This window comes from Mobula hypostoma, chromosome 23 (assembly GCF_963921235.1).
Source record: "Mobula hypostoma chromosome 23, sMobHyp1.1, whole genome shotgun sequence".
In the NCBI taxonomy this organism is placed as follows: domain Eukaryota; kingdom Metazoa; phylum Chordata; class Chondrichthyes; order Myliobatiformes; family Myliobatidae; genus Mobula; species Mobula hypostoma.
The window spans coordinates 16084795-16110216 of record NC_086119.1 but is presented as its reverse complement, the minus strand read 5'-3'; the positions used below and the strand labels follow the sequence as shown (position 1 = coordinate 16110216).

The window sequence follows — 25422 nt, the reverse complement described above, 5'->3', positions numbered from 1 at the left end:
CCCTCTCTCTAATTCTCTTGCTTTCACACTCTCACCCTCCATCACTTCCTTTCTTCTCTTTCCCCACCTGTTTTCCATTTCCACCTCTCCCCCACCATTCTTTCTCCCCATCTCTTTCCACTGCTCTCCCCATCCTTTCCCTCCAGCTCTCTCTCCAACCCCCACTCTATTTCTCACTCTCCCCTCCTTACCATTTCTCTCTCTCCTTCCCACTTCTCCCTTATTTCTCTACCTTCTCTCTCTTCCCTACTTTGTTTTCACTCTCTCTTTTTGTCAGTCTCTCTTTTCCTAGGCCCCTCCCTCTCCACACCCTGCACAACCTGTTTCAAAGGTGCAGAGATTGGTAGGTTTTTGATTGGTAAGGGGATTAAGGGTTATGGGAAGATGGTGAGAGAATGGGGTTGAAGAAACACTCTGAGTGGCAGAGCAGACTGGATGGCCTGAATAGCCCAACCTGCTCCTCTAGCCTTGAGCCTCATGGTCTCTTGCGGAGATCTCCCCTGCTCGACTCTGTCAGCTAGCGGCACGAGCTGTAAAACCCCATTTCCTCAGCCTGTTTTGCCGTTTTCTGGGCATAATGGAAGATCTTTCTCTTCTTCCCTGAAGCTGACTTCCCTGTGGTAATTTTTTTTTCCCCTCAAATGTTAACCTATTGGAGAACTGGCTGGGAAAGTGACAGTAAGTTAAACGCGCAAACTGCCCGCTGATTGAGACGAGGAAAACATACATAGAATTGCATGTTACCACAATCTGTTGATAGAGGTGACGTGCTCCCAATAAATTATTAATCTCCCAAGAATTATATCATAACACAAGAAGCATATGACACAGTGGGTGGAGCAGGTGCCATTGACCCACACCAGCTTTTATAGATGCACCATAGAAAGACTCCTATCTGAATGCATCACAGCTTGGCATGGTAACTGCCCCGCTCAGGAATGCAAAAAATTGCAGAGGGTTTTGAAGATAACCTAACCAACATCTCCACCATCAACTCTACCCACACCTCACTGCCTTGGAAAAGCAGCTAACATCATCAAAGAGCACTCACGCCCTGGGTTATTCCTCTTCTCCCCTCTCCTGTTGGGTAGAAGATACAAAGCTTGAGAGAATATCTTTGAAGTTGTATAAAACGATAGTCTGGTCTAATTTGGAGTATTGTGTACTGTTCTGGTCACCTATCTACAGGAAAGATGTAAATAGGGTTGAAAGAGTACAGAGAAAATTGGCAAGGATGTTGCCAGATCTGGAGGACCTGAGTTATAATGAAAGATTGAATAGGTTAGGACTTGGAACGTGGAAGATTGAGAGGAGATTTGATGGAGGTATAGAAAATTATGAGGGGTATAGATAGGGTAAATCCAAGGTGGCTTTTTCCACTGAGGTTGGGTGGAACTACAACTAAAGCTCATGGATTAACGACGAAAGGTGAAAAGTTTAAGGGGAACATGAGGGGAAACTTCTTCACCCCGAGGGTTGTGGGAGTGTGTAATGAGCTACAGCAGAAGTGATGCACGTGAGCTTGATTTCAATGTTTAAGAGGAGTTTGACTAGGTAGAGGGATGGTAGGGGTGTGGAGGGCTATGGTCCTGATGCAGGGAGTAGGCACTTTAAATGGTTTGGCATGGACTAGATGGGCCAAAAGACTTGTTTCTGTGCTGTACTTTTCTATGTCTATAAAATACCATCAAATTCAAGGACAGCTTCTATCCTGTTACTATCACACAGGACCTGTCATATGAAAAAGGTGAAAACAAGAGATTCCTGAGATGCTGGTAACCCTGAGCAGCACACGCACAAAGTGCTGGAGAAACTTAGCAACTCAGGCAGCATTTCCGGCTGAGATCCTTCATCAGGACTGGAAAGGAGACCAGGTGAGGAGAAGGTGGGCAGTGGGTGGGAGAAGGAGACTGTAGTAAGGAGCTGGGAGCAGATAGGTGGAGAAGATTAATGGCTGAAGGAGCACTTTAGCTGTCTCTCTGCACCACACCTTCTCTGTGACTGCATACTATATTCTGCATTCTGTTCTATTTCTGCTGTAATTATGCATGGCATGATATGTCTTGATGGCTTGAAACACAAAAGCTTTTCACTCTATGTGGCAATAATGAACCAAATTCGGATCCTGGGATCTCATTGCTAAAGCCAGTGAATTTTACCAAGAGCATTTAAATTCTTCCTTTTGCTTTTCCTCTTTCAGCAAATTGAGGTGAAAATTATTTTCAAGGTGAAAGTTGATGAGAGAAGAGATGCAATCATTAGGATTCGTTTCATGGTTTCCTACTCCACCTGGGTCTGGACCAGTGCTATTGTCCAATGGTCACACTCACACCTACACAGTAGAAACAATTTACTGTGGTCAATTGACTTCACAAGCTGCACATCACTGGGCTGAGGAGGGAAACCATGCTCTCTTCTCACTACTACCTCTGGCAGGATATCCAGGAGCCTTAGGTCCCACACCACCATGTTCAGGATCAAAATAAACTGCAGAAAGTTGTGAACTCAGTCAGCTCCATCATGGGCTCTAGCCTCACCAGCATCCAGGATATATTGGAGGAGCGATGCCTCAAAAAAGGTGGTATCCATCATTAAGGACCCTCATAACCCACGACATGCCCTCTTCTTATTGCTATCAATAGAGAAGAGGTATAGGAGCCTGAAGACATCTACAGTGATGAAATGCTTTGAGAAGTTGGTCATGACTTGACTGAACTCCTGCCTCAGCAAGGACCTGGACCTATTGCTATTTGCCTATCGCCACAATAGGTCAACGGCAGATGCAAACTCATTGGCTCTCCACATGGCTTTAAACCATCTGGACAACACAAACACCTACATCAGGACGCTGTTCATTGACTATAGATCAGCATTTAGTACCATCATTCCCACAATCCTGATTGAGAAGCTACAGAACCTGGGCCTCTCCACCTCCCTCTGCAATTGGATTCTCGACTCTCTAACCGGAAGACCACAGTCTGTGCGGATTAGTGATAACATCTCAACCTCGCTGGCAATCAATACTGGTGCACCTCATGGATGTGTGCTTAGCCCACTGCTCTACTCTCTCTATACCCATGACTGTGTGGCTAGGTATAGCTCAAATACCATCTATAAATTTGCTGATGATACAACCATTGTTGGTAGAATCTCACAGATTGTGATGAGAGGGCGTACAGGAGCGAGATATGCCAACTGGTGGAGTGGTGTCACAGCAACAACCTGACACTCAATATCAGTAAGATGAAAGAGCTGATTGTGGACTTCAGGAAGGGTAAAACAAAGGAAAACGTACCAATTCTCAGGTAGAGGGATCAGAAGTGGAGAGAGTGAGCAGCTTCAAGTTCCTGTTTGTCAAGATCTCTGAGGATCTAACCCTGTCCCAACATACTGATGTAGTTATAAAGGCAAGACAGCAGCTATACTTTATTAGGAGTTTGAAGAGATTTGGTATGTCAAAAAATACACTTAAAAACTTCTATAGATATACCATGGAGAGCACTCTGACAGGCTGTATCACTGTCTGGGGTAGGGCGGGGTGGCTACTGAACAGGACTGAAAGAAGCTGCAGAGGGTTGTAAAGTTAGTCGGCTACATCTTGGGCACTAGCCTACAAAGTACCTAGGACATCTTTAGGGAGCGGTGTCTCAGGAAGGCAGCGTCCATTATTACGGACCTCCAGCACCCAGGGCATGCCCTTTTCTCACTGTGACCATCAGGCAGGAGGTATAGAAGCCTGAAGGCACACACTCAGCAATTCAGGAACAGCTTCTTCCCCTCTGCCGTCCGATTCCTAAATGAACGTTGAACCCATGAACATTACCTCACCTTTTAAATATATATATTTTTTCAGTTTTTTCCATGATTTTTAATCTATTCAGTATATGTATACTGTAATTGATTGATTGATTTATTTGTTATATTTTTCTTCTGTATTATACATTGCTAAGTTAACAAATTTCAAGACACGTGCCAGTGACAATAAACCTGATTCTCATTCTGATCCTGAGACACACACTCAGTGATTCAAGAACAGCTTCTTCCCCTCTGCCGTCAGATTTCTGAATGGACATTGAACCCACGAATACTACCTCACTACCTTTTTTCTCTTCTTGCACTACTTATTTAATTTAACTTAAAAATATATATATTCATACTTCTTCCTGTAATTAACCACTTTTATTATGTATTGCACTGTACAGCTGCTGCATAACAACAAATTTTGTGACATGTGCCAGTGATATTAAACCTTTATTACCCATCAACCATCAGGCTCCTGAACAAGTGTGAATAACTTCACTCATCTCAACAATGAACACAACCTGTGGACGCACTTCAAGGACCCACAACTCATGTTCTGAGTACTATTTATTTAATTATTTATAAAAAATATTTGCAGAGTTTGTTTTCTTTTGCAGATTGGTTGTCAGTCTTTGTGTGTAGGTTTTCATTGATTCTATTGTTCTTCATTGTTCTACTGTGAATGCCTACCGGAAAATGAATCTCAGGGTAGTATGTGGTGACATATAAGTACTTAGATAATTCAAAGTTTCAAAGGTACATTTAATGTCAGAGAAATGTGTACAATATATATCCTGAAATTCTTTTTCTTTGCAATCATCCACGAAAACAGAGGAGTGCCCCCAAAGAATGAATTACAGTTAAACGTTAGAACCCCAAAGTCCCCCCCACTCCCTTCCCTCCCGCACGTAAGCAGCAGCAAGCAATGATCCTCCCTTCCCCCACTAGCAAAAAAAAAGCATCAGCATCCGCTACCGAGCACTCAAGCGTGCAGTAAAGCAACAGCAAAGACACAGACTTGCAGTACCCCCAAGACTACGCGTTCACCCAGTGTTCGACATACCACAGGCTCTCTTTCTCCCTGAAAAGCAAAAGTAAATAACTTTACTTTGAACATTGAAACCAGAGCACCCAGAGGAAACAGATCGGTCACAGAGTGAATGTTCACACTCCTTGCAGATAGTACTGGGGATTTAGATTAAACTGGGGCTGCTGGAGTTGAGAGGCAGCAGCTTTATAGGAAAAATGCACTAAAGCTACTTACAGACCTCCTGCAGTTTTACTAACCGCGAGTGGGCTGAGGACACGGTCTTGCTTGCGTTGGGAATTACAGCAGATATTTCAGAATCAGAATCAGGTTTAAGTCACAGGCATATATCGTGAAATTTGTTGTTTTGCAGCAGCAGTGCATGCAATGCATAATAATTTAAAATACGACAAATTACAATAAAATATATATAATTAAATAAGTTGTGCAAAAAGAGAGGAAAATATTGTGAGGTAGTGATCATGGGGTCATTGGCCATTCAGAAATCTGATGGTGGAGGGGAAGAATCACAATCAGAATCAGGTTTAATTTCACCGGCATATTTTGTGAAATTTGTTATCTGAGTGGCAGCAGCATAATGCAATACATGATAATATAGAAAAAGTTGAGTAAGTAAATCAAGTACAGTTAGTATATATATGTATATTAACTAGTTAAATTAAAAATAGTGCAAAAACAGAAATTTTTTTTTAAAGTGTAACAATGATAAGAGGGCATGAACTGGGTGATGGGGGTCCTTAATAATGGATGCCACCTTCCTTGAGATGTCTTGGATATTACGGAGGCTAGTACCCAAGATGGAGCTGACCAATTTTTTACAACTTTCTGCAGCTTCTTTCGATCCTGTGTAGTACCCTCCTCCCCCTCCCCCATACCAGACAGTAATGCAGCCTGTCAGAATGGTCTCCATGGTACATCTATAGAAGTTTTCGAGTGTTTTAGGCGACAAACCAAATCTCCTCAAACTCCTAATGAAGTATAGTCGCTGTCTTGCCTTCTTTATAGCTGCATTGATATGCTGGAAAAGGGCTAGATTCTCAGAGATCTTGACACCCAGGATCTTGCTCTCCACTTCTGATCCCTGCATGAGGATAGGTTCATGTTCCCTTGTCTTACTCTTTCTGAAGTCCACAACCAGCTCTTTGGTCTTACTGACGTTGAGTGCAAATTTGCTCCTGCAGCACCACTCCACTAGTTGGCGTATCTCACTCCTGTATGTCCTCTCGTCTCCATCTGAGATTCTGCCAACAATGGCTGTATTATCAGTAAATTTATAGATGGCATTTGAGTTATACCTAGCCACACAGTCATGGGTATAGAGAGAGTACAGCAGTGGGCTAAGCACACATCCCTGAGGTGCACCAGTGTTGATTGTCAGCGAAGAGGAGATATTATTACCAATCCGCACAGACTGTGGTCTTCCGGTTAAAAAGTCGAGGATCCAATTGCAGAGGGAGGTACAGAGGCTCAGGTTCTGTAGCTTATTGATCAGGACCATGGAAATGATGGTCCTATGGGAAGCTGTTTCTGAAAGATTGAGTGTGTGTTTTCAGGCTCCTGTACCTCTTTGATGGTAGCAATGAGAAGAGGGCATGTCCTGAATGATGGGCACCACCCTCTTGAGGGGTCACCTTTTGAAGGTGCTGGGCGACTCGTGCCCATGATGGAGCTGGCTGCGGTTACAACTTTCTGCATCTTCTCTGATCCTACTTAGAGTGCTCTTCACACTGACGGATCACTAAACGTGGTACTACTCACTTTGAGACACTGCAATCGGTCACCATCATCAAAAGCAGGACATCGCATGTCATACAGATGAGCATCCAACTTGACTGGAATAGCAGTTGGTAATCTTTACATTTCGCGCTGCCACAAAGGTCGACTGCAAACCGCACTGTAAAACGGAGCTGCAACATTTTCCCAACCTGAGCAATGTGTTACTTTCTCCACACTATGATACAACTTTACCTGACATGGAAAGAAAGTCCTGGAATAAAAGGATGGATGGAGTGAAAGAGAAATAAGTGTGTTAGCATTCATGGACCATTCTGAAATCTGATGGCGCGGAGGAAGAAGCTGTTCATAAAACGTACATTGAGTGTGGGTCTTCAGACTCCTGTACCTCTTACTTGATGGTAGTAATGAGAAGAGGGCACATCTCGGCGGATACTTAATGATGGGTGCTGCCTTCTTGAGGCACTGCCTTTTGAAAATGTCCTCGACGGTGAGGAGAGCAGAGCCCTAAAAATAAATCCACTTGAACTATCTGACCATCTGCCTTGTGAATGTTCCTTAAGACATCTGTTAGTCTTGCGAGACCATGGATCGCGCCTGGGAAGTCTTCACTCCCCAGGGCGCAGGCCTGGGCAAGGTTGTATGGAAAACCGGCAGTTGCCCATGCTGCAAGTCTCCCCTCTCCACAACACCGATGTTGTCCAAGGGAAGGGCATTAGGACCCATACAGCTTGGCACCAGTGTCGTCGCAGAACAGTGTGTGATTAAGTGCCTTGCTCAAGGACACAACACATTGCCTCGGCTGGGGCTCGAATTCACGACCTTCAGATCGCTAGTCGAACGCCTTAACCACTTGGCCATGTGCCCACACAAGTTCCTACAGGATTTGATTCCTGCACTTCTTCAGCCAACTCCTTTCTTTTAGCAGAAACTGGCTCTGTACTGGCCAGTGGAAGCTGTATAGCCCTCACTTGGCCAGAGAGTAACATAGAGTCAATGAGACAATTTAGTCCAGAAGGCTTATGTCACTCTCAGAGCACGTATAAGAACTGATACAAGCTACCAGCTGTGAAAACCTGTCACTCACTGTGCTTGACTTTGAGTTTTACTTTTCTGTTTACGCAGCCTACCAACAGATGACCTCTGCAGTTTGTTGGGAGATAATAGGGGATTGCAGGAAAATGGAATAGAGTTGTGCAGGAGAATAATCAATAAGAAAGTAGGCCTCTTTTTGATGGGGATTTATTGATGGACCTTTGTCATAGACTACTCGATTCAATTCAAGTAGACAAAATTGGCAACCATAGATGAAATCAAAGAAAGCAGTGAACAGCTCATCAAGGTACCTTCAGTCCCTCCTATCTACACTCAGTGGCCACTTTATTAGAGACAGTCGTGGCCCAACAAAGCGGCTTTCTGCTTTATGTAGTCTTCTGCTGTTGTAGCCCATTCACTTCAAGGTTTGATGTGTTGTGCATTCAGAGATGCCCTTCTGCACACCACTGTTGTAACATGTGATTATTTCAGTTACTGTGGGCACGAGCATGGGGGATGTTTGGTCTGAACAACAACTGAACCTCTTGACCATGTCTGCATGCTTTTATGCATTGAGTTGCTGCCACATGATTAGATAAGTGCCATTAACAAGCTGGTGTGCCTAATATAGTGGCCACTGAGTGTATTCCTCAGATTTACTGTGAACTGCTAATTCTCTGTTCATTGTATTTCTGCAAAAGTTTCTACGTGTAAAGATATTATCTTTCCTCCATGGGAAAAACTCCTGTAGGGTCGACGATGACCTCAATTTGGATGATTTAAAGAACAAGTGGATCTTTGCCCTTTAAATCTTTAACATTCTTTGAGACTTTTGCAGAGTACACTTGTTTTCAAAAATTACCCATTTGAAAGAATACTATAGTAATTCTTGTGCTTGTTATGATCCAGAATACTGGTGCTGGATTAGAATGTTCTAGCAGCAGTAAAATACCTCAGGAATCTACTTTGTCCACTGAAAGGCTACAGATGTGGTCTGGTATTGGGGCATTTCACTCCTCCTGAAGGAGTGATTTTACAGGAAAGAGATGTATGAATTTCTGCCCGAGGTTCTTGCACCCTTCATCGAGGACCTGCATCACCCTGGCCACGCTTGCTCCTTGCTGCTACCTGTCAAGCTGGCGGTACAGAAACCTGAGGTCCCACACCATCAGGTTCAGGAACATGTATTACTGTGTAACCATTCAGGCTCCTGTACCTCCTTTCCGATGTCAGCAGCGAGAAGAGAGCACGACTTGGATGGTGGGGGTCCTTGATGATGGATGCTATTTTCTTGTGCCAGCGTTCCTTGTAGAGGTGCCCAATGATGGGAAGGGATTTTCCTGTGACGGACTGGGCTGTATCAACTATATTTTGTAGGCTTTTCCATTCTCGGGCAATGGTGTCTGACTTCCCAGAACTGATGAGATAGAATAACAACTTGCAAAGAAAACTCTGAAAGCCATCAATTCTGTCCCCACTGGGTGAAGAGTGAAGCGAGTGGGAAATTAGATGTCAGGAGACAAAATGCAAGAGATAGTTATAGCAGCCATTAATCCTCTCTTTGCTTGCATTACCATAAGAGATTCTGCAGATGCTGGAAATCCAGAGTTACACACACAAAATGCTGGAGGAACTCAGCAGGTCGGGCATCAATTATGGGGGAGAATAAACAGTCAAGATTTCTTCCCCCAGAACCTTCTCTCTCTTTCCATTCCCCATCCTGACTCACCCTTGCCTTTTCCCTTCTTCTCATTTGCCCATCCCATCCCTCTGGTGCCCCTCCTCCTTCCCTTTCTCCCATGTTCCACTTTCCTCTCCTATCAGATTCCTCCTTCTTCAGCCCTTTAACTTTTCCACCTATCACCTCCCAGCTTCTCACTTCATTCCCATCTGCCCCACCAACCCACTATCTGTCACATGGGGGGCGGGGGGGGTGCATAAGGAGCAAGGGTGGACCCAAATGCAAGACACATCTTGTGAGGTTACTTAGATTTAGTTTGTTGTTCCATACCAGGAGAGCTAGGCAGGAGCAGGAGTAGCGAACTGGACAAGGACTCTGGACTACTACTAGGCTGGGACTAGGGATCTGGACTAGGACTCGGAATTGGATCCCAGAACTAGAGGAGATAAGAGTAGGGTATGGACTCAGAGCCAGAGACTGGGCAAGGACCCAGTACCTGGGTCTTGCCTCGGGCTCAGACCCCAGAACCAGGCAAGGACATGACATGGGCTAGGGACAGGAGGAACATGGGAACACAGAGCCTCGATCTCGGGAGAGCAGGTACCTGGAACCATGGACACGTACACAGAACACAAAGCCGGAACCCCTCCTTGGGAACAGGACATAGGGCTGGGACTCACACATAGAACAGAGAGCCGGGACCCCTCCTTGGGTACAAGACATAGGGCCGGGACTCACACACAGAACAGAGAGCCGGGACCCACCCTTGGGTACAGGACATAGAGCTGGAACTCATGACCCTCCGCTGGGCAACGGCAAGACGGCCTGACTTACCCCACGGAGGCGAGGACAAGACAAGACCAGCACGAAAGAACACCAGACAGTACCTATCTAGCTCCGGCGATAGAACTAGACCGAAGTGCAGGCGAGGGCTGCAGACGAGGGCTAGAGGTGAGAGGGGCAGAGAAGGGATTCAGACAGGGGGGATAGGACAGGAATCATAGACCGCCAGGGCCAGGATTCGACTCGGAACTTGGAAGCCACCAGGGCCAGGACTCAACTCGGAACTTGGAAGCCGCCAGGGCCAGGACTTAACTCGGAACTTGGAAGCCACCAGGGCCAGAATTTGGCTTGGTACTTGAATGCCGCCAGGACCAGGACTTGACTTGGTACTTAAATGCCCCCGGAGCCAGGACTTGACTTGGAGCCTCCGGGTAGTGGCGAGCTCCCGACTCGGCCCAGGAACAGCAGACAGCAGCTCCTGATTCTCTCCGGCGGGTTAACTGACGGACCCACCTTGATGAGGAAACTTTGCAGGCTCGCTTCGATGAGGTAACTGGACAGAGTTGCTCTGGTGAGGAAGGGCGAATTACCGGCACTCGTTTCGGCAGAGACTAGGCTTGCTCCGGCCAGATGACATCGGCACACCGTACCTTTGATGACTTTGCAGACGCTCCTGCGCCGAATGGCTGAAAGCCGGAGACTATAAACTACCGGTTCAGCCTCTAATCACCAAAGCTGAGGGACACGGGAAAACAGGGAATCAACGGTCCGGATCATAACATAAACAAGGTAAATTTAAAGGGACCCCGATCTGGACCATGACACTATCACCTTCCAGTTTGTACTCTTCCCCTTGCCCCACCTTCTTATTCTGGATTGTTCCCCTTTCCTTTCCAGCCCAAAATGCTGACTGTTTTTATCCTCCCATAAATGGTGCCTGACCTGCTGAATTCCTCCACCATTTTGTGAATTCACTCTTTGTGGTAAACCATGTACATATGTTGTAACTCGGTTACCTGTCTGGACACACTCCTCTGCTGACTGCCCCTGTGGCTCCTCCCACAGAGTCCTGTATAAAGGTGTTCCCCTTGCCCCTCCCCCTCAGTCCGGGGGCAGACACTGACTGTGGAGGTCGTATTGTACAGTGAATAAAAGCCTTTCAGTATTTTACCAAACCTCAGTCTTTTGGAGTAATTGAAGGTGCTTCAATTTTATTCGCTGTACGTTTTAAAACATGGAACAGCCCCTGAGACCAGAAAAATTAGACCTCAATCTGCAAACACCTGAAGCTGGAAACGCTTTCGAACTCTGGCTGGCCTGCTTCGAAGCGTATCTAGAGGAGATTAAAGCGACCGACCCCGTAGCGAAGCGCAGAGTTCTACTCTCCAGGGTCAGTCCACGGGTTTATTCGCTGATCAGAGACCAGCCGAACTACGACGGCGCGATGAACACACTCAAAAGACAATACCTGCGGCCGATAAACAGCATCTATGCTCGGCACCGTTTAGCAACACGGCAACAACGCCCCGGGGAATCGAGTGCTGAGTTCGTCCAGGCCCTACGGACGCTCGTGCGAGCCTGCAATTGCCAGGAGCTGACGGCAGCGCAGCATGCAGAACTCCTAGTGAGAGACGCCTTCGTTACGGGGACCAGGTCAGTGTACGTGCGCCAGCGGCTGCTGGAAAAAGCCGATCTTACTCTAAGTTCGGCGATGGAGCTGGCTGATACGTTGGAGGCCGCTCTGCATAACTCCGAGGCTCTCCAGGCACGCGATCCCCCGATGACCTCGTGGGTGCCGCAGACCCCACAACCTGCCGGCGAATCGACCTCGGCTGCCGCCAGTCGTGAGTCCACGAAGTGCTACTTCTGCGGACTGGAGAAGCACCCCCGGAAACGCTGCCCGGCCCGACAAGCTACCTGCTCCAGCTGCGGAAAGAAGGGCCACTTCGCCAAGGTCTGTAAGTCAAAACCGCGAGCGGGATCGTGCAGTGCCACGTGCGAGACGTGGGGGTCGCCATCTTGCCTGCCGCCATCTTCCCTGCACACCACCACCACGTGCGAGACATGGGGGCGGCCATCTTGGTTGGCGCCATCTCCCGCCGCCTACGACCAACGGGTGCTCACAGGGCACCCCACCACACTGGACCAAGACAGTGACCCCACCCTGGCTTCCGTGACCCTTGACCAAAGCGCTCCCCACCAGCTCGCAAGGTCAATGATGGACATCCTGGTGGAGGGGCACAGGACAAGCTGCCTGTTTGACACAGGCAGCACGTAGAGTTTTATCCACCCGGCCACGGTGCAGCATTGTGGACTCATGATACGGCCGGTAAGTTGGAGGGTCACCATGGCCTCCAGGTCGCATACAACAGACATCTGGGGGGGTTGTGTAGCGACACTAGTGGTGCAGGGCACAGAATATCAGGTCTTTACGCTACTGGTCTTGCCTCAACTGTGTGCCCCTGTGCTGTTGGGGTTGGACTTCCAGAGCCACCTGAAAAGCGTGACAATGAAGTATGATGGGCCCCTCCCACCAATTACTGTCATAAATCCCGTTTTGTAGAGATATGTCACGTACCCCGCTACTGACCACACACGCACACCGACCTGCGCATCCCACCCAACATCATGGCAACTGCCACACTACCGACACCACTTGCGGCCTCTCCACCCTCAGGATCCCTCCCCCAGCGCTGTTCGCCAACCTGACCCCTGACTGTAAACCCGTGGCAACTAAAAGCAGGAGGTACAGCGCGGGGGACAGAGCTTTCATTAAGTCGGAGGTGCAGCGGCTGCTCAGGGAGGGGGTCATTGAGGCAAGCACAAGTCCTTGGAGGGCGCAGGTGGTGGTTGTTCGGAACGGGGAGAAGAATAGGATGGTCATGGACTATAGCCAGACCATCAATAGGTTCACGCAGCTCGACGCGTACCCTCTACCCCGCATCGCGGATATGGTCAATCAGATAGCACAGTACAAGGTGTACTCGACCATAGACCTAAAATCCGCTTACCATCAGCTTCCCATCCGCTGGGAGGACCGCCCTTACACTGCCTTTGAGGCGGACGGCAGGCTTTATCAATTCCTGCACGTCCCCTTTGGTGTCACAAATGGTGTATCTGTCTTCCAGAGGGCAATGGACCGGATGGTGGACCAGTGCCAACTGAAGGCCACGTTCCCATATCTGGATAACATCACCATCTGCGGTCACGACCAGCAGGATCACGACAACAACCTCCAAAAATTTCTCCAAGCGGCCAAATCTTTCAACCTCACCTATAACAAGGACAAGTGTGTATTTGGGACCACCCGACCTGCTATCCTTGGGTGTGTCGTGGAGAATGGAGTCATTGGCCCTGACCCCGACCGTATGCGCCCCTTGTTGGAACTCCCTCTTCCCAATACCCTCAGAGCCCTCAAAAGGTGCCTGGGCTTCTTTTCATATTACGCCCAATGGGTCTCTAACTATGCAGACAAGGCCCGCCCCCTGGTCAAGTCCACCATATTCCCTCTCTCTGCCGAGGCCCACGCGGCCTTCAACCGCATAAAAGGGGACATTGCCAAAGCAGCAATGCATGCGGTGGATGAGGCCATTCCCTTCCAAGTAGAGAGTGAAGCCTCCGACTTTGCGCTGGCTGCTACCCTCAACCAGGCAGGAAGACCAGTGGCGTTCTTCTCCCGTACCCTTCAAGGCCCTGAAATTCGGCACTCTGCGGTAGAGAAAGAGGCCCAGGCCATAGTGGAAGCTATAAGGCACTGGAGGCACTATCTTGCCGTCAAAAGGTTCACCCTGCTAACTGACCAGCGCTCAGTCGCATTCATGTTTAATAATCAGCAGCGGAGCAAAATCAAAAATGATAAAATTCTGAGGTGGAGAATCGATCTCTCCACCTACAACTATGACATCATGTACAGGCCTGGGAAACTCAACGAGCCCTCTGATGCCCTATCCCGGGGAACATGCGCCAGCGCGCAGATCGACCGGCTATACGCCCTACATGTAGACCTTTGCCAGCCGGGAGTCACCCGGCTTTTCCACTTCGTGAAAGCCCGGAACCTGCCTTACTCCCTTGAGGAGATCAGGATGATGACCAGGGACTGCCAAGTCTGCGCAGAGTGCAAACCGCACTTCTACTGACCCGAAAAGGCACCACTCATCAAGGCCACCCGCCCCTTTGAGTGACTGAGTGTTGACTTTAAGGGCCCCCTTCCCTCCACCGACCGCAATGTGTACTTTCTTAACATAATTGACGAGTACTCGCGGTTCCCCTTCGCCATCCCCTGCCCCGACACCACTACCAGGTCAGTTATAAAAGCCCTGCGCAAGCTCTTCACTCTGTTCGGATACCCATGCTATATCCACAGTGACAGAGGGTCCTCGTTTATGAGTGACGAGCTGCGCCAATATCTACTGGCAAGGGGAATTGCGACCAGTAGGACCACGAGCTATAATCCCTGGGGGAATGGACAGGTAGAGAAGGAGAATGGCACAGTATGGAAAGCCACACTCTTAGCCCTCAGGTCAAAGGGACTGCTGGTCTCCCGCTAGCAGGAGGTCCTTCCCGAGGCACTCCACTCCATCCGCTCCCTGTTATGCACAGCCACCAACGCCACCCCTCATGAGCGGCGCTTTTCTTTTCCCAGAAAATCGACCACTGGAACCACCCTACCATCTTGGCTGATGTCCCCGGGGCCAGTGCTGCTCCGGAAACATGCGAGGAGCAATAAATACTCCCCGATAGTCGAGAGGGTTCACTTACTTCATGCGAACCCCCAGTATGCCTACAGGCCAGGCAGCATCTCTAGGAAGAGGTACGACTGTACTTCTTCCTAGAGAAATCAAACATGTTGTGAGCTGTAGGGAAAGGGGAAGGGAGGTGAGGGTAAGTCAGTGATAAGGGAGGCAAAGAGAGGCTTACTGAAACTAGTGATTTCAGTACAAGGCACTGGTTTGGATATCATGCTAGAGACTTCAGTCCATCACAGGCAAAGCCCTCCCTATCATTGAGCACATTTACATGGAACGCTGCCATAAGAAAGCAGCATCCATTATCAAGGACCCTCTCTTCTTGCTACTACCATCATGCAGGAGGTCCCACAACACGCATGTTCAGAAACAGCCATCAGGCTCCTGAACTTCACTCACCATAACTCTAAACTGATTCCACAAACTAAAGACTTGCTTTCAAGGACTCTACAACTCATGTTCTCAGTATTATTTATTTGCCTGCCCATCGCCTTCCTCTCATGCCCCTCCGGCTTCACTTTCTCCTATGCTCCTATCAGATTCCTTCTTCTTCAAACCTTTGCCTTTTCCACCTATCAACTCCCAGCTTCTTACTTAATTTCCCATCCTCAACCCACCAGACTTCTCCTTCACATGGCTTCACCTATCACTTTCTAGCATGTACTCCTTCCTCTCCCCCACCTTCTCCTTCTGGCATTTTCTCCCCTTCCTTCCCGGTCCTGATGAAGGGTCTCAGCCCAAAATTCGACTTTTTATTCCTTTCCACAGATGCTGCCTGATCTGCTGAGTTCTGCCAGCATTTTGTATGAGTTTCTTCAGATTTCCAGCATCTGTAGAGTCCGTTATTTATTTATTTTGCACAATTTGTCTTCTTTTGCACATTTTTTGTCAGTCTTTCTTAGAAACACAGAAAACAATACAGGCCCACAATGCTGTGCTGAACATGTACTTACTTTAGAAATTACCTAAGATTACCCATAGCCCTCTATTTTTCTAAGCTCCATGTACCTATCCAGGAGTCTCTTAAAAGACCCTATCATTTCTGCCTCCACCACCATCGCCGGGAGCCCATTCCACGCACTCACCACTCTCTGCATAAAAAACTTACCCCTGACATCATCTCTGTACCTGCTTCCAAGCACCTTAAAACTGTGCCCTCTTGTGCTAGCCATTTCAGCCCTGGGAAAAAGCCTCTGACTATCCACATGATCAATGCCTCTCATCATCTTATACACCTCTGTCAGGTCACCTCTCATCCTCCTTCTCATGTATAGTTTTTCATTAATTGTATTGTATTTCTTTATTTTCCTACAAATGCCTGCAAGGAAATGAATCTCAAGGTAGCATATGGTGACATAAAAGTACTTTAATAATAAATTAACTTTGACTTTAGTTTGAGGGGGAGTTGTAAACTAGCAAGTCTAATGAGTTTCCTGATATTTACAGAAAGATGTTGTCATGATGATACACTATCAATGGGTGGCAAGCAGGTTCAGTTAATGACCCAATATACTCAGAGTAAACTACTTCGTTTGTTAGATGATATTATATCATATCAATTCTGGGAAGTAATTTACATCATAAATTCCCTCAAGGTAAATTATGAGTTTCATGCAGTTTTTCAATAGCAGCCAGTAATTAATCTGTAGATATTATCTTCCGGTCTCCTGGACATGGGAAACTCAGAGAGACTGAACGTGTAACAGAGAACAGGAGGACATTTTACACTTGAATGACAGAGGAAAGGTATTAAAGAAGCATCTGACATCAAGCAACCCTGGTTAAACTGAAATCACTCTGTATAAAGAGATAAACACACTAGGCGGTCATAGAGATGAAGATGATTATTGTTGTCAGATGTCAATCATTCCAAGTGGCAGGATATTACTTTGGGAATTTCTCTGGGCTGTGTCCCAAGTTCAACCATCTTCAAATGCTTTATTGATGGGCTTCTTTCAATCATTATTCAGAAGTAGAGATATTTATTGCACAATGCACACACCGCACCAGGCCTTACACCTGCTCTTTCCAATTCCACGTTCCCTACTCTTTCAAAAGTGAATCCACTTAATCTAGGCTTCTCTAGGCTCCTCGCCCTCTGAGGGTTAGAGAACACAGAAAAGTACACCACAGTAGAATCTCTTCAGCCCATGGCTTTTTAGCCTACTCCAAGATCAATCTCATATTTCCCTTCCTGTATAGCCTTCCAGTTTTCTTTCATCCATGTCCCCATCACGAGCTGGTTGAGTGGTGTCGCAGCAACAACCTGGCACTCAACGTCAGCAAGACCAAAAAGCTGATTGTGGGCTTCAGAAAGGGTAAAATGAGGGAACACACACCAGTCCTCATACAGGGATCAGAAGTGGAGAGAGTGAGAAACTTGAAGTTCCTGGGTGTTAATATCTCTGAGGTTCTAACCTGGTTCCAGCATAATGATGCGGCTATAAAGAAGGCAAAACAGCAACTATATTTCATTAGGGGTTTAAGGATTTTGGAATTTCACCTAAATAATTGAAAATTTCTGCAGATGTGCCCTGAGGAGTATTCTGATTGGGTGCATCACCATCTGGTACGAGGGGTGCTACTGCATAGGATCAAAGTAAGCTGCAGAGGGTTGTAAGATTAGTCAGCTCCATTATGGGTACTAGCCTCCGTAGTATTCAAGACTTCTTCAAGGAGTGGTGCTTCAAAAAGGCGACGTCCATCATTAAGGACCCCACCATCCAGGATGTGCCTTCTTCTCACTGCTACCATCAGGAAGGAGATACAGAAGCCTGAAAGCACACACTCAATCATTCAGAAACAGATTCTTTCCCTTTGCCATCTGATTTCTGAGTGGACATTGAAAACCTCACTACTTTTTATTTCTGTTTCTGCACTATTTACTTAATTTAACTATTTAATATACATATATACTTACTGTCATTCAGTTTTTTCCTGTATTATTATCTATTGCTTTGCACTACTGATGCAAAGTTAACAAATTCCACGACATATACCAGTGATATGAAACCGGATTCAGATTCTGATCTAAATCTCTTAAATATCCGTAATGTATCTGCCTCTACCACCAACCCTGGCAGGGTGTGTACCATGCTCCCACCACTCTGTGTAAAAAAAACCCACCTCCAAAACCTTCCCCCTATACTTTCCTCCAATCACCTTAAAATTTTGTCCCCTCCTATTAGCCATTTCTGCCCTCATGCAAAGGTGCTGGATGTCCACACTGTCTAGGCTCCTTGTCATCTGATACACAGAGTTTCAAAGTTTACACACTTGCCAACATCTGCAAGAAGAAATACCAGTGTACCTGAGTTTTAAATGACCATCCTTTCACCTTGTTACATACTCCAAAGAAACTCATTCACTCTATGGAGCCTCAGGAGAGTATCAGCTCCTTAATAGCATGTGAATTGCTTTGAGACAGAATATCTCTCCTATTGCAGGGAGAATGTGACTTGGAGATGTTCCTGGTCTAATGGAGAATGGTAGTCAACAAGGATGGACATTGAAACTATTAAGTAGTTCATATCGTCCTTCTGGGTGAAGCAAAGATCTAATTGCATTTCTTCCAGTTTAGTCTGTTGCATATGGTACTAAGCAATAGGTGTCCTCTGCATTGGAGGAATCAAACACAGACTGGGTGACTGTCTTGAGGCTGGAAGGAATATTTTCCTAAGGCGGCAAATGGGATAGGCATAGATGGGCAAAAGGGTCAGCATAGAACCAATGGGCCGAAGGGCCTGTTTCATTGTACAGCTCTCAGACCCTTTCTCAGCCACCTGCCAAGTTCTTTCAATCTCCTAAAAATACAATCACTCCAGAAATTTCTACAGTGTGGAGAGATCACCCCTGTAATCCTAATTTGTAATCTTAACTCTCCAAATCTTTGCAATATCCTGGTGAATCAGTGCGGCTTATGGGTTAAAAAGACTGTTACTGATACTACAGGTATTTTAGGAGGAATTGTATTTGACAATTTCATTAAAAGCATTATTGCATCTTTCTGAGGTTCATATATTTTTAATTAACTAATAATGTCCACATTGAGTTGTGAACAAGGTACTCAGTCTTATAAACTGGATGATGTATAGATATGAGCCTTACAATCTGTTACGTGCCAGCTTTAATGGTAATTGTCAAATTCACTGTCATGAGAACAGTACTATATCTTACAAACTACCAAGAGGATCACCATACATTCCAGACAAAACAAGGTTCTTCTTCATATCTGATCGATGAGATGATGAGAGGCATTGATTGAGTGGACAGCCAGCACTGGGCAGAAATAGCTAATCCAAGAGGGTATAATTTTCAGGTGATTGGCAGAAGTATAGGGGTGTTGTCAGAGGCAGGTTGTTTTTTTCATAGAGAGTGGTAGGTGTGGGGAACTGGGATGGTGGTAGAAGCAGATACATTAGGGACATTTATGAGACTCATATAGGCACAAGGATTATAGAAGATTGGAGGGCTATGTGGTAAGGAAGGGTTAAATTGATCATAGAGTAGGTTAAAAGGTTTTCACGCAACCCCTACCCCATGGTTCCCTTAATGTCCAAACCTCTTATTTGTCTTGACCTTGACATAATCAATGACCAAGCACATGCAGCTCTCAGGAATAATCACATCGTCGTACATACAGCATGGCCTCTTGACACACTGGGTCCACACCAACCTCTAGGCACCTAGTTACACTAGTCCTATGCCATTACCATTTCATTCTGCCCATCATTACCCAGATTCTACCACTCACAGACACACTGGAAGCAATTTACTGTGGCTTGTTGAGATACCAGGCCACAAGTCTGTGGAGATGGAGGGAAACCACAGCATGCGAAGGAACCCCAAGAGCCGCAAGGTAGTGTAGCAGCTCTATAAAATCCTGCTTAGACCACAATTGGGATACTGTGGTCAGTTCTGGTCACCTCACCATAGGGAGGATGGGAAAGCTTTAGAGAGGGTGCTGAGGAGATTTACCAGGATGATGCCTGGATTAGTGTAGACCAGGTCTGCCAGGATCCCAAAATGCGTCAGCCAATATCGCATGTTCTTGCAACCAGCTAGGTGGTGCCAAGTTGGCGTGAGATGTTTCCTGTGAAAACACATCTCACTGCTCTCGGGCTATAAAAACTCATGTGCTGTTTCATTTGGCAGTGAAGATAATCATTTTATTATGGGTGAGGCTTAAAAATCGAGGGGTGGCACTGCATGCCGTGTGCCACAAAATTTCTTCACGTGGTGTCTTGGGGTTATCTTCACCCCTGTAAAATGTGATAATCATATTTGACAAGTCACAGTAAAGGGCGCTATTTTAAGGTTAAACACAAGAGGGAGCTTCAGTCAGGCTGCTCCAGGGTACAGTACACCTGATATGAGAGCACTCAGTTGCTTCACTGACTTGCTGGTCAATCTCGGGTAAAACAGACTTAATAGCTGGGCCAGTTTTATTTCCCTATGGTTATTCAGGCCCATTTCTGGATCACAGCCCACGTAATTGCTCTAGGTGACTGATCAAATTGGGTCTCGGCCTGAAACGTCGACTGCACCTCTTCCTATAGATGCTGCCTGGCCTGCTGCGTTCACCAGCAACTTTGATGTGTGTTGATCAAATTGTTAAATGGCTTTCTCAGCAAGTTTGAATTTTTTTTTTGGTATGCACTCACAATCCAACAGAATGCACAACATGATGATTGTAATGACAAGAGACTGGCAATTAAAAAATTCCTCTTCTTCACTGACTCTATGGCATGACGTTCTTATAAGTTTTAGAGACTTTCGTTTTACTATCAAAAGCTGAAAACTGTTCAATTAAGCAAATCAAAACGTGCAGAAAACTTAAGAAAACGATATAGAGTCTGCAGATCTGGAGCCGGAAACAGTCCGCCGGATGAACTCAGTGGGTTAAGCAGCATCTGTGGGAGGGAGGAGGGGTAAAGAATTTGTCAACGTTTCAGGTTGGAGCCCTGCACCGGGACGATGAGTGGAGACGAGGGAAAGCCAGTATAAAGAGGATTGGGGGAGTGGTAAGACAGGGGCCAGAGGTGATGGGTGGACTGAGGAGTGGTGAAAGGTCACAGGCAGCTTGAGCCAGGCAGGGAGGGGGAGGGATGGAGTTGGGAAATAAAAGCAGGTGGACGATAGATTGCGACAGACAAACAGGGTAGATGGAGACATGTGGGGTGAGTGTTGGTGAAGGTGGAGACCGCTAGGAGGCTGGTAATCAGAATCACAAAGATAACTAGTGCTAACATGATGTGTTAGCCAATACTAGACTTCTGATTTCTTTCTTTAAAGACTTTCCTTTCTCTCTGGTATTTCAAAACAACAAAATGAGAACATTCTAATAATTTTACCACACGTACAATTTATAGCTGCCACAATCAGCAATATTACATAAATACATTTGTGTTACTGAAGGAAGCATACTTAATACAAATGTCAATAATTTACCACTAAGTACTTCTGTAAAGGTTAATTAAGGGGAAAGACAGCCACTCTTTATGGTCACTCAGAGGAGTTGTTGAAATACGAAGAGTAAATAGAAAAAGCCATCAAACACATTAATTAATTAGCTTCCCTTTGGCTGGCTCAGATCAGTTCCACACAGGCAATGTGCAATTAGAAGCTATTGAGGGAGAGGCTTAACACAAAGTGTAAACAACATCATGAGGATTCTGAGTATTTTAGAGTTTAGGGCAAAGTGGATCAACTTTGGGAGCACTAAGTTAATTTGTGTAATGGTAAAATTTGTTGTTCTGTGGCAGCAGTTTTCATGTATTTACTACGGACGTCTATTTCGCTCACAACTTGGACTCGGCAGACACCTACGAACACACAACAGGACTGCACAAATCTAACTGTCATTGTCGAATACGATGGACAGCCAACCAGTTATCTTATGTCTTGCGTTGTACTACTGCTGCAAGACAATAAACTTCACAACATATCCCAGTGCTGAACCTGATTCTGATTGATAATTTTCATTTAAAGTTACGTCTTATTCAAGCAAGTTTGGACTAAGTGAGGCTCTGGTGTGTTTAGCAGGAGTTCAGGGACCGAGGCCTCAATAAGTTCATATGGAGTGTTGGAACAGGCCCCAGTGAGATTATAAGGAATGCTGGAAACAGAATCCCAGTGAGTTGATATGGAGCATAAGAACAGGGTGCTGGAGAGTTTATAAGGAGCACGGGATGGCCCTATGACTTTATAAGGAATGGGACGTTGATAAGTTCATAAGGAGTATGGGAATGGGTCTGCAGTGAGTTTTTAGGGAGAATGGTAATGGGAACCCCATGAGTTCGATGGGAGAGCAGGTCTCATTATTTGATGAGACAGATGTTGAACTATCAGGATTGCTGAGCAATGGGATTATCAGAGTTTTAACATACACCTTTCATCAACACAGAAAGAATTAAAGAAAGATTAGTTTTATTTGTCACATGTACATCAAAACGTACTGTGAAATGCACCATTTTGTGTCAATGACCAACAAAGTCCAAGATGTGCTGGAGCAGCCCACAAGTGTTGCCATGCTTCTGGTACCAATATAGCATGTCCATAACTCACTAACCTATGGATCCTTTTTGGAAAGCGGGAAGAAATCACAGCACCTAGACAAAACCCACATAGTCACGGGGAGAATGTACAGACAGCAGCGGGAATGGGAGCTGTAAAGCATTGCGCTAACTGCTACTCTATCGTACCTGTATTGCAAAGAGGCTTCATCATGATGATACTGAAATTGAGAGATTGTTGCCCTAGAGATCTGAATAGCCAACCAACAAGGTGGAGAAGAGAGCTGGATGAGGTTTCCAGTGCTTTCACAAGGATCAAGAGGGTAGATGTATGAAAATTCTCAGAAGTAAGAGAGTCGAAAACGCGGGCTAAAAATAAATGTCAGTCAGCAATAAATCCAAAGAAGAATTTAGGAGAAATTCTTTTACCTAGTGGAAAGTGTAGATCCCACTGCAACAAAAAGCGGTTGAAGTAAAAATCATAAGTGTACTTAAGAAGAAAGTGCATAAATCAGGGATGGCGAACATGCAAAACTTTCGTTGATATTTGACATGTAGTGCTGCCCCTTGATACTTTAAACCCCACCCATAATAAAAAAATACACAATGATTATCTTTACTGCCAAATGAAACTAGTGTTGTGTGCATTGTTCTCGAGACAATCAAATACAAGCCGGATGTAAAGTATTTGTCAACCGTTAGTGCAGCAACAGAAGTTTCATGGAGAGTAGTGTGTTTATTTTCCTTTTCTTGATCTTGTATGAAAATGCACCAAAGCTTATAATTTCACATTCACATTTCTTATGTATGAAATATAACATCAATACTACTTAGAAGTGATGTTATTTTTTCAATTGTCTTTTTAGAAAATTAATATTAAGTATTTTTGAATAGGTTTTCTAAAATGCTTCATTTATTTCAATCTCTCAGTTATACTTTTATTAACAATAAAATAAAGAATACTCACAAATTAGCAACAGGACCATAAACAACAGGAATTCTGCAGATGCTGGAAATTCAAGCAACATACATCAAAGTTGCTGGTGAACGCAGCAGGCCAGGCAGCATCTATAGGAAGAGGCGCAGTCGACGTTTCAGGCCGAGACCCTTCGTCAGGACTAACTGAAGGAAGAGTGAGTAAGGGATTTGAAAGCTGGAGGGGGAGGGGGAGATGCAAAATGATAGAAGAAGACAGGAGGGGGAGGGATGGAGCCGAGAGCTGGACAGGTGATAGGCAGAAGGGGATACGAGAGGATCATGGGACAGGAGGTCCGGGAAGAAAGACGGGGGGGGGTGACCCAGAGGATGGGCAAGAGGTATATTCAGAGGGACAGAGGGATAAAAAGGAGAGTGAGAGAAAGAATGTGTGCATTAAAAAGAGTAACAGCTGGGGTACGAGGGGGAGGTGGGGCCTAGCGGAAGTTAGAGAAGTCAATGTTCATGCCATCAGGTTGGAGGCTACCCATACGGAATATAAGGTGTTGTTCCTCCAACCTTATATTCCGTATGGGTAGCCTCCAACCTGATGGCATGAACATTGACTTCTCTAACTTCCGCTAGGCCCCACCTCCCCCTCGTACCCCATCTGTTACTCTTTTTAATGCACACATTCTTTCTCTCACTCTCCTTTTTCTCCCTCTGTCCCTCTGAATATACCTCTTGCCCATCCTCTGGGTCACCCCCCCCCGTCTTTCTTCCCGGACCTCCTGTCCCATGATCCTCTCGTATCCCCTTCTGCCTATCACCTGTCCAGCTCTCGGCTCCATCCCTCCCCCTCCTGTCTTCTCCTATCATTTTGCATCTCCCCCTCCCCCTCCAGCTTTCAAATCCCTTACTCACTCTTCCTTCAGTTAGTCCTGACGAAGGGTCTCGGCCTGAAACGTCGACTGCGCCTCTTCCTATAGATGCTGCCTGGCCTGCTGCGTTCACCAGCAACTTTGATGTATGTTACAGGACCATAATTATTGTTACTAATTCATTAATCTTTGATAATCTCTGCTCAAAATTACTGTGGAGTGTGAAAGAAACTTCTTAGAAGATTACCACTAATTTGAGCTCTCAGAAAGGCTCACCATCCCTGGTTAAACAATGAAGAAAAAGGAGACAACTCAGAGTTAGTACTGGAAACTATGAATTGTAAACTACATCATAGATCAGATAGGCTGGGAGGCCTGTTCTATGGCATTAACCACCTTAAGTCTCTAAAACTATGCTACTTCAAGTAAAGGCCAATACAGGTCCTGATGCAGGGTCTCACCCCAAGACATCAACAATTCCGTGCCTTTCCTCCATTAGATGTTTGACCTGCTCAGTGCCTCCAGCGGACTGATTTTTGTTCCTCATACAAGCACATCTTTCCTGCCTCTGGACAAATAAAAAGTGAAAGTAAGCGAGCACACAATTCTCCCCAGAGGGGAGTTCAGAGCAAGTCACCTACCTTTGTGGAGGGGGGAGCAGTGTGAGGTGGTGACAAGTGTGGTTCCACTGTGCTCATGTCGGCCCCGTTGGCTATCTCTTGTTTCCTGTGAAAGAAAAGGAAGACCCATGAGGATGCGTGGAAAATCCCATGAGGCGAGTCATAGTCACATAGTAATGCACCTCAGAAACAGGCCCTTTGGCCCAACTGGTCCATGCTGACCAACATGTCCATCCAGCTAGTACCATTGGCCCACATTTGGTCCATAACCTTATAAACCCTTCCAACAGTCCTTTGAAATCTGCTATTGTACCTACCTCACTCATGTCCTCTGGTAGCGTGTTCCACATACGTACCACCTTCTGTGTAAAAAACCTTTCCATTAAATCTTTCCTCTTTAATTTTAAACCTATCTCCTCTTGTTAATGATTCCCCAGCCCTGGGGAAAAGACTGTGCATTCATGTTATCTACACTCAATGGCCACTTTATTAGGTACACCTGAACACCAGTTCATTAATGCAAATATTTAATCAGCCAATCACGTGGCAGAAACTCGCTGCATAAAAGCATGCAGACATGGTCAAGAAGTCCAGTGGGTGTTCAGACCAAACACCAGAATGGGGAAGAAATGTGCTCTAAGTGACTTTCAGCGTTGAATGATTGT

The 25422-nt window shown here is 45.9% G+C and overlaps 1 protein-coding gene across 7 annotated transcripts in view; it reads right to left on the bottom strand.

Moving 5' to 3' along the window:
• LOC134337121 (rap1 GTPase-activating protein 2-like) overlaps positions 1-25422 on the bottom strand; it is a 502203-nt gene that overhangs the window by 108048 nt on the left and 368733 nt on the right. For all 7 annotated transcript variants that reach the window (XM_063031978.1, XM_063031979.1, XM_063031980.1 and 4 more), the window contains one exon: positions 24779-24863. In XM_063031978.1, coding sequence (XP_062888048.1) covers positions 24779-24863 — 85 coding nt within the window. The remainder of the gene's footprint in view (positions 1-24778; positions 24864-25422) is intronic.